General features: G+C 52.2%; 1 protein-coding gene across 1 annotated transcript in view; it reads left to right on the top strand.

The window, feature by feature from the left end:
- Positions 1–8,170: 8,170 nt before the first annotated feature.
- The window catches only part of PEX11G (peroxisomal biogenesis factor 11 gamma), a 9,545-nt gene continuing 7,526 nt past the window's right edge, over positions 8,171–10,189 (top strand). Inside the window, exons 1-2 of the mRNA XM_077745714.1 lie at positions 8,171–8,240; positions 9,555–9,743. Of these exons, the coding sequence (XP_077601840.1) occupies positions 8,181–8,240; positions 9,555–9,743 (249 nt within the window). The 5' untranslated portion in view covers positions 8,171–8,180. The remainder of the gene's footprint in view (positions 8,241–9,554; positions 9,744–10,189) is intronic.

Here is a 10,189-nt window from a genome sequence, read left to right on the forward strand (position 1 = left end):
TCCTTCCTGTGCGCCAGGCACTGGGCATGGGGGGTGGGGGTGGGGCTGGGGACTTCGTCAAAAACAGGCCCAGGGGCGCCTGGGTGGCTCAGTCTACTCGGCATCCGACTTCAGCTCAAGTCATAATCTCATAATCTCCTGGGCTCTGCCTGGCTGGGAGCGCAGTGCTGACAGCTGGGACCCTGGAGCCTGCTTCGGATTCTGTGTCTTCCTCTCTCTCTCCCCCTCCTCTGCTCCTACTGTTTCTCTCTCAAAAATAAATCAACATCGGGGCGCCTGGGTGGCTCACTCGTTAAGCCTCTGACTTGGGCTCAGGTCATGATCTCACAGTTCATGGGTTCGAGCCCTGCATCAGGCTCTGTGCTGACAGCTCAGAGCCTGGAGCCTGCTTCAGATTCTGTATCTCTCTTTCTGTCTCTGACCCTCCCCTGCTCAGGCTGTCTGTTTCTCTCTCAGAAATAAATAAAACATTAAAAAAATAAACATTAAAAAAACAAGAAATAGGCTCAGCCCCAGTGCCTGTCCCCAGGGGAAGTAGAGCTATAAGCATTCATTTGGCACTTACTGTGTGCCAGGCCCTGTTCTAGGTCCTTGGGAGTAGGAACATCAAATAACGAAACAGACCAAGAGCCAGTGCTCGCGTGGAGTTGCTAATGGGGGTGACTGACAGTGCCGGGTAAATATAATACTATAAATTGTGGAGTTAGTAGAAGGAGCTGAGCACTGTGGTTAAAACCATCACGCAGCGGGACGCCTGGGTGGCTTAGTCGGTTAAGCGTCCGACTTTCGCTTAGGTCATGATCTCGCGGTTCGTGGGTTCGAGCCCCGCGTCGGGCTCTGTGCTGACTGCCAGCTCAGAGCCTGGAGCCTGCTTCAGTCTGTGACTCCCTCTCTCTCTGACCCTCCCCTGCTCACGCGGTCTCTCTGTCTCTCTCCTAGAAATAAATAAAACATTAAAAAAAAATTAAAAAAAAAAAACCATCACACAGCAAAGGAGGGTAGCAGTGAGGGAAGGAGGGCTGCAGTTTTAAATACGATTGTGTCACTGAGATGACAGTTGAGTAAAGACCTGGAGAATGTGGGAGAGGAGCACGTGGGGACCTGGGGGAGTAGCATTCCAGGCAGAAGGAACAGCAGACACCAGTGCAAGTGAGCGACAAGAAGGACCAAAGAATCAAGCCCTGCAGGGGCGCCTGGGTGGCTCAGTCTGTTGAGCATCCGACTTCCGCTCAGGTCATGATCTCATGGTTCGTGGGTTCGAGTCCCGCTCCGGGCTCCTGTGCTGACAGCTCAGAGCCTGGAGCCTGCTTTGAATCTGTGTCTCCCTCTCTCTGCCCCTCCCCTGCTCATGCTGTGTATGTCTCTCTCTCTCAGAAATAAGTAAAACANTAGAAATAAATAAAAACATTTAAAAAAAAAAGAAATAAGTAAAACATTAAAAATTTTTAAGAAAGAATCAAGCCCTGCATTCTACAGTCTGTCTGACACAGGAGCCCCTTCTCCTCGCCCTCGGGTAGTGGTCAAGGCCACGGCCCTCCCCCCTCCGTGTCTGGGAACTTCCATCTCTGCTCAATCCTGGCCACCACGCCAACTCCGCCACCCACATCCTCACCATTGTCCTGGGTGCTGACTGCTCTCCCAGATCTCTTCCTATCCTGAAACTCTCTGAGGCCTAAAAACCTCTCTGCACCTCTCTGATCTCCAGCACGTGGCTCCCAGAACCCCACTTAGCTGACTGGGACATTCTTGCCTTTGCTCTGAGCAGAGGAGTCTCCCCCACCCTGCTCCCAGCTCCTTGGAGAGCAGTCCCCTTAGGAGCCATGNTCCCGCCCCAGACCAGTCAGCTCACAACTGGCTCATGTCGACCTCTTTAGGAAACAGGACCCATGGGGCGCCTGGGGGGCTCAGTCAGTTAAGCATCTGACTCTCAGTTTCAGTTCAGGTCATGATCTCAGGGTTTTGTGGGTTCGGGCCCCACGTCTGGCTCTGTGCTGGCAGCCGGCAGCCTGTGTGGGATTCTCTGCCTCCCTCTCTCTCTGCCCTTCCCCAGCTCGCGCTGTCTCTGTCTCTCTCAAAATAAATAAATAAACTAAAAAATTAAAAAAAAAGAAAAAGAAGAAACGAGAAAACAGGGGTCAAGCATTTAACAAACCACAGATGTTCAGAGACTACATTTGCTTCTTTGATCGTTTTGGCACCTGAAATAATTGAGAGTCGAGAAATCTCCAGTGGTTTATGGAGAGTCTAACAGTTGAAATTACTAGCTAGGTCACCTTGGGGTAAGTAAGTGGGCTCCTGTGGGCTTCAGTTTCCACATCAGGGGTGAGCGTATGGCACCTACCTCAAGGGGTGACATGGGGACTGATGAGTCTTGGAAAATGCCCTTGGCAACCGGCCTGACCCGCTAGACGCCCTCTGTCCCCGGTGTCCCAGAAGATGCTCGTATGTTCCTTCCAAGGCTGCATCCCTGGGTGGTGCTGGTCTTGCCCATTGTGATCAAAGAGCTTCCCTCAATCAGCATTGTCACAATGGTCCCCAGCCACTCCGAGGGCAGCTGGGATGAACATCAGGAGTGAGGTCAGAGGATCCTGGCCCCGGAGGGCTCAAGAGAGTTTGGCAAGCGACTGGGCTGCTCGAAGCCTCGGTTTTATCATCTGGAAAATGGGGCTTCAGAAAGCAGCAGCGAGGATTTGAGGCAGGAGGCCGCTGGTGTTGGTTATTATCGCTTCCCTCCAGTTTTCCTGCTTGTCTGCTTCCCAGCACGCCCCACGTGGGACGAGCCAACATCTCTGGTCTTTGAGTCACTGCACTCACTAGTGTCATTCCGGGGCTCACAGACATCCCAGGTGCCCCTCAGGGTGTCAGTGGCGCCCCAGCCCAGCGACCATCAGGAACACGCCTAAGGCTGACCAGATGCAAGCTTGTCACTTGGGACCCCGAGGGAGAACAGTCTCTGGGGAGCGGTGGGTAGGAGCCGGGGCGGGCCTGTCTTCCCTTGGGCTTGTGTTCTGTGCTTCCGGGAAGTTCAAGGACATGGGTCTTGGCATCGCAGGTTTTTACTGCTGGGAAATTTGACTTTCTTTTCGGAGATGATCTGACAATGAAAATAATACATAAAACAGTAGGAAAGAGGGAAATGGGGAGTCAGTGTTTCATCGGGACAGAGGTTCGGTTTGGGTAGATGGAAAGTTCTGGAGGTGGATGGTGGGGACGGTCGCATGACAGTGTGAATGTGCGTAATGTCACTGGGCAGTACATTTAAAAATAGTTAAGATGGTCGATTTTATGTCATGTATATTTTACCACAATATATAAATAACATTTTTTTTAAAAATGTATTTCTAGGAGAGAGAGAGAGACAGCGTGAGCAGGGGAGGGTCAGAGAGAGAGGGAGATACAGACTCTGAAACAGGCTCCAGGCTCTGAGCTGGCAGTCAGCACAGAGCTCGACGCGGGGCTTGAACCCACGAACCACGAGATCATGACCTAAGCGAAAGTCGGACGCTTAACCGACTAAGCCACCTAGGCGCCCCTATAAATAACATTTTTATTTTTTAATGTTTATTTTTGAGAGAGAGAGACAGAGACCAAAGTGTGAGCAGGGGAGGAGCAGAGAGAGGGGGAGACACAGAATCAGAAGCAGGCTCCAGGCTCTGAGCTGTCAGCACAGAGCCCGACGTGGGGCTTGGATTCACAAGCAGTGAGGTCATGATCTGAGCCAAAGCCGGACGCTTAACTGACTGAGGCACCCATGTGCCCCTCAATAAATAATACTTTTAAATGGAATTTTATTTTAAACATTTTAAATGTTTCAGTCGGTTGATCAAATCATCCGACGTTTGATTTCAGCTCAGGTCATGATCTCACAGTTGGTGAGTTCGAGCCCTACATCGGGCTCTGCGCTGACAGTGGGGAGCCTGCTCGGGATTCTCTTTCTCTCTCTCTCTCTCTCTATGCCCCTCTCCCCTGCCTGCTCTCTCTCTCTCTCTCAAAAAATAAATTAAATTAAAAATAAAAAAATGAAATAAAGTTTAGGGCCCCAGTTCATGACCACAAATCAACTATTAAATAGGTTCTTTCCTTCCTCCTTCCTTCCTTCTCTCTCTCTCCCCCCCCTCCTTTTTGAGCTATAATTGGCATATAACATTGCCTATGTTTGAGATGCACAACATATTGATTGGATACATTTATACTGCAATATGATTGTCACTGTAGCTAATACCTCCCCAGGGCTTATTCCCTGAGTGGGTTTCATCTCATTAACTTGAACCAAATTGTTTCGTTGTCCGTGTGTGTGTGTGTGTGTGTGTGTGTGTGTGTGTGTGTCCCCTCAGTGGCTCCCCTGCCTGGAGGCTAGGGTGTTGGGCCCAGCCAGGCTGATGCAAATACACATTTCAGCCTCCTCCTTCTATCTGCTGGGAGGAGGAGGACCCTCGGGGCGGATCCTGGAGGCTGTCGGAAAGGGAGGGGGTGGGGGGGTGAGGAGTGGGGAGGTAATTCTGTTATTGAGGATCTCAGATTCAGAGTTTCTCAGAAAGTCTAAGGAAAGAAGCAAGGACAGAGCTGTCACTGGTAAAAAGAACAGCGGTGGCTCAGACCCTCCAGGAAAAGCCAACATCTGGGCGCTGCTGGGGTTTGGACAATGCCCATGTTATGCCTGCCTTCAGCTTGTTTTGTCTCGTCCCCCCACGGTCACCAAGTGGCCTTGCCAGTGGTGACGTTCTGCGGAATTATTTATGTCTAGCAGGAGCACACCAGGGCCCAGCCGGGAAGGCCAGCTCCTCGCAACAGCAAGGCCGGCTGTGAATGCCAGTCTGGCTCCCGTCTCGCTCTCTCAAAGGTCAAGCTCGGCCCCAGCCAGATGGCGGAGGACGCCGGGAGGCTTGGACAGCAAGACTCACTGCTGTGTGCTCGGTGCCTGGCACAGCGCCGGGCACCCGGCGGCACTCGGAGGAATGCACTGTGCTGTCACGAAGCTGTCAGGGGCAGCCTGGGCTCGAGACAAGGGATGTGGCCCCCCATTCGGCCCAAGACCCGCTTCCATCTGCAGGCTTTGGCCGTGGCTGGGATTTTGTCTGCTGCAGAAACCATGTCCCTAGTGGGTGGGTGAGGGGCACACAGATGTCTGTACCCGAGTCTTAAGCAAGGAGGGCTGTGGTCAGATGTGGGGGGTAAAGAGTCTCCTGAGATGTTGTAGGGAAGGCAGACCTGGGGCTTGGAGGCCGGGGGGAGAGAAGGTGGGCTGCCTGTGGAGGGGGCCGTGGGCCGGGAGGAAGTGCATGAACTTGAGTGATATTTTGGTGACCTTGGGACGTGGGAGGGGTGTGTGTGGGGAGAAAGAGGCGAGTGTGATGTCCAGGTCTGTGACTGGGTGGCTCCGTGGCTGGCGGGGGAGCCCCGAGATGGGGACACGGAGAGCAAGGTGTTCGGGGATGACACAACAGTCAGCCTGGGACTTGCCGAGCGTGGGGATGGGGTCTGTGGGTGAGCAGGTGGGAGCAGGAGTCAGGTCAGGATTGAGGAGGCATGGGGGCGGGGGCACCTGGGTGGCTCAGTCGGTTAAGTGTCCGACTTCGGCTCTGATCATGATCTCACGGTTCATGAGTTCAAGCCCCGCAGCGGGCTGTCAGCACAGAGCCCGCTTTGGATCCTCTGTCCCCCTCTCTCTCTGCCCTTCCCCCACTTACACTCTCCGTGTCTCTCTCTCTCAAAAATAAAATAAAAACATTAAAAAAAAAAAAAGAGTCATGAGGGAGAGGCCAGCAAAGGGGTGGCCAGGGAATTCGTGGGAGTAGATGAGGCTTCCTGGGATAGTGTGGATGGAGCACTGAGCAGGGAGCTGAGCCCCTCAGGCTATCGCCCTTATTGAGAACCTGTTTTGTGCCAGGCTGTGGGGACATAGCTGTGACCAAAACAGATCAAAGTTTTCACATTCTTTTGAGGGACAAAAAACTAGACAGCCAGATAAAGAAGCAATATAGTTATGTTACATACTAGTACAAGCTAAGGAGAAAAATAAGGGATCAGGAAATGTGAGTAGGAAGTACACAGGACGGTGTGAGGGGAGGTCCCACCAGAAGATAGATGTTGTTCCAGTAAACATGAAGAAGAGGTGAGGGAGGGAGCCATGTGGAAATCTGGAGGGAGAGCATTCTAGGCAGAGGGCACAGCTAATGCAAAGGCCCTGGGGCAGGAGTGTACTGTAACTTGAAGGACCAGGAGGAAGGCAATGTGGTTGGAAAGAAAGGAGTGAGGCAACAAGAGAAACAGAAGTTGAAATCAAGGGGAAACATTCTGTAAAAGGCAACCGGTCAATATCATTAATCACTAGAAAACCCAACACAAAGCTATAGTGAGATATCCCGTCACGCCCAGTAGAATGGCCATAATAGTAATGATAAAGCAAAATGAAAGTGTTGGCAAGAATGTGGAGAATGCTGTGCACTGCTGGTGGCAGTGCAAAGTGGCGCAGCCCATGTGGAAAAGTCTGGTAGAGCCACCATATGACCCAGCTGTTCCATTCCTGGGTATCTATCCAAAGGCACTGAAGGTGAAGGCAGGGACTTGAACTTGACCAGATACACCCAAAGCCCTGTTCATAGCAGCATTATTCACAACCGCCAGAACGTGGACACAACCCGTGTCCGTCAGTGGCTGAACAGATACACAAAATGTGGTCAACCCATACAGTGGAATAGGACTCAGCCATGGAAGGAATGAGATGCTAATATACGCTACAATGTGGATGAACATTAGAAACATTATGCTAAGTGAAAAGCCAGACACAAACGGTCACATATTGCACTCTTCCACTTATGTGAAATACCCAGAATAGGTAAATCCCCAGAGACAAAGCAGATGGTGGTTGTTAGGGGCCGGGGTAGGGAGGAATAGACAAAGAGCTTGCCAGAATTACAGGGTGTCCTCTGGGGGTGAAATTATTTTAAAGCTACAAAGGGGTAATGTTTATACAGCACGGGAATGTCCTAAATGCCACTGCATTATACATCTTAAAGGGTGAAGCTCTTTTTTCATGTTTATTTTGAAAGAGAGAGAGAGAGAGCAAGAAAGAGAGAGAGAGAACTCGAGCAGGCTAGGGATAGAGAAGGAGAGAGAATCCCAAGCAGGATCCACACTGTCAGTGCAGAGCCGGACGCAGGGCTCAATCTCAGGAACTGTGAGATCGTGACCTGAGCCGAAATCAAGAGTCAGACGCTTAACTGACTGAGCCACCCAGGCGCCCCTTAAAATGGTGAATCTTCTATGAATTTTACCTCAATTAAAGCCTGGGTGGTTCAATCGGTTACGCCTCCCACTCTTGATTTCGGCTCATGTTGTGATCTCACCGTCAATCTCAATCGAGCCCTGTGCCAGGCTCTGAGCTGGGCATGAAGGCTGCTTGGGATTGTCTCTCTCTCTCTCTCTCTGCCCCTTTCCCCCACTCACTCTCGCTCTCAAGAAAAAAAAAAAAGGGAATGAATCATAACTTTTTGAAAAATTTCATCTCTTTGATGAGATTATACACCCATGTGGCACGAAATTCAAAAGCTACGAGATGATTAAACTCACTGTATCTGTGGCTCAGGCCTTTAGGCTGCTGCCTGGAACCCACACAGTGACGTTTATCAAACTGGGGCCCGGAGGGAAAGCTACAAACTGGTACAATGTGTACAATGTGGCCTCTTCCCGGCCACGCAGTCAGTGACCCTCTTTGGAGCCAGCAGACTATATGGCCTTTTCCACAACAGTTCTAGGAGTTTCCTTAACTTCCTAGGAATGCCTTATATGATATTACACCAGCTGCGCATGTTCACTATTGACCTGCTGACAACAGCCGTAAGGGTGAAGCTCAGAAATTAAAAAGAAAAATCCCTTCTTGAATCAGAGCAAACAGGTCGATGCTCTCGCCTGGATATTATTTTTGTGGGTAGGTGGTTGACTTTGAAAAGAGCAGCCGTCGCGGGGCAGAAGGCAGCGGGCTCGGAGCCATCTGGGCGCACAGGCGACAGCCACTCGGCTGCAAATCCCGACGCTCCGCGGGGCGGACAAAGGGCCGGCCCAGGGACAAAGGGTTGCGGCCGCGCCTGCGCAGAGCGCCCTCTAAGGGGCGTGGCCTCGCTCCTTGGCTCCGCCCCCTGGCGCCGCGCGCCGACGTCACGGTGCGACCAGGCGGAGTTGCCATGGCGGCGCTGAGCGGCCTGGCGTCGGCGCTGGAGTCTTACAGGGGCCGCGACCGCCTGGTGAGGCTGGGGCGGAGCGCGCTCGGAGGTCTCGGACCAGGGCCAGGGCTCAGAGACGGGAAACTGAGGCCAGAGAGGGGCGGGGTCGCTCAAGATCCTCGGTCGCAGAGGCCTTCCCCGCCTGGGCTCCGACCCTGGCCCCTGGCGGTGGACATTAGATTGTTCCTGCCAACCTGTCGTGGCAGGATATTTTCAGTACCAGCCAAATCCGCACGTTTGAACTGTTGGGGTCCGACCAGACCGCTGAGGGTGGTCACTGGGTTGTCCCGGTCACAGGGCTCAGGGTGTTGCCGGACGCCTTCTACGGCTGGACATTTAGGTTGCGACCACATCCCCTGTAATTGGGCTCAGAGGCTGTGCCAGTCAGCTCAACCTGGCTGGACATTTCCAAGCCAACCCAGTCCATGTGTGAACAGTTAGGCCGCTGCAGTTGGTCCCAGGATTGTCCCTCACAATCTCCTACGGGGACTTAGGATTTTGTAGGGCTTTCCCCGTGTTTGGATGTTTAGGTTCCTCCCACATACCCTCTGGTTGGGCATTTAGGGTCCATCCTGCCCCTTGAGGACAGACTCTCAGCTTATTCCTACGTAAGCGTCCTTCTTTTATAGGGAGGTTTCGGTTGTACCCGGAAATGCACCAGGGGTGCAGATGGGTTCCAACCATCCCTTATGATCGGGCATTCAGGTTTTAATAAATTCCCAAGCTGGACATTTAAATCGCAGAGTTTTGCTATTAAAAGGGACTGCAAAGAAACGAGAGGTAACAATATATGAAACAACAGGAAAAGCAATTTCTGAAAAACGGATGAAGCACAGGTAGAAGGTGTGAAGCCGAGCCAGTTCACAATGTCCCCAATCAGCCACCGAGTGAGTTCCTTTTATCACGAAGTAATTCAAGCAAAGTGCCCTTTTGCTCACGGGGCTGAGGCCGGATCACTTCCCGTGTGGACTTTGGTCCAGCTGGGCAGATGCAGATGTACACGGCCGCCTGGTCCTCCAGCTTGCTGGGAAAAGGAGGAACCGCAGGATGGGAAATGGTCTCATCTTCTTGTCCATGTCCCATCTGTCTCCAAAGGGAGGGTGACACGAGCCAGCACTCCCTTTGAGTGTCCACAGTGAGTTTTGGACAGTGACGTCATGTTTTTCCGTTCGGCCCACCTGCAAGTATCGCTTTAAACTTTCAGCTTTCATTGGAAGTTCGTTGATCTAATCTTACCCTGCCCCCAACTTGGTCCTGTGGGACCCACGGCCGCGCGGGGCCGATCTAGCTCATTCCGGGAGCAGGGCCGTGCTGACTGCTTCTGCTTTCCCACAGATCCGAACGCTGGGGTACAGCTGCCAGCTGGTCGGTGGGGTACTGGTGGAACAGGGTCCAGCCAGGTCAGAAGTGGGGACGCGCCTGCTGACACTGTCATCCCAGCTCAGCCACTGTAGGACTGTCCTGCGACTCTTTGACGATGTGGCCATGTTTATCTACACGAAGCAGTATGGCCTGGGGGCAGAGGTAAAGGGGCCGTAGAGAGGGAGGCGCAGACTGGGGCAAAAACGGGTGTTTTCCGGACTCTTCTGAAGGCAGTTGCGTGGGCAGTTTATTGTTTTTTGTTTTTGTTTTTAGTTTATTTATTTATTTTGAGAGAGCGAGTGAGCAGCAAGATGCAGAGAGAGAGAGGAAATCCCAAGCAGGCTCTGCGCCGTCAGCACAGAGCCCGATGCCGGACTTGAACTCCTGAACCTTGAGAACATGACCTGAGCTGAAACTGAGAGTTGGACGCTCAACCGAGCGAGCTACCCAGGAGCCCTGGCAGTTTATTGTTTTTTAAAAAAAATTTTGCTTTCTTTTTTGGGATGACCACATGTTCCTGTTTTAATTTAAATTAAAAAATAGGGGCGCCTGGGTGGCTTAGTCGGTTAAGCGTCCGACTTTCGCTTAGGTCATGATCTCGCGGTTCG

The sequence above is a fragment of the Crocuta crocuta genome, unplaced genomic scaffold (assembly GCF_008692635.1).
Source record: "Crocuta crocuta isolate KB4526 unplaced genomic scaffold, BGI_CrCroc_1.0 scaffold650, whole genome shotgun sequence".
Lineage (NCBI taxonomy): Eukaryota > Metazoa > Chordata > Mammalia > Carnivora > Hyaenidae > Crocuta > Crocuta crocuta.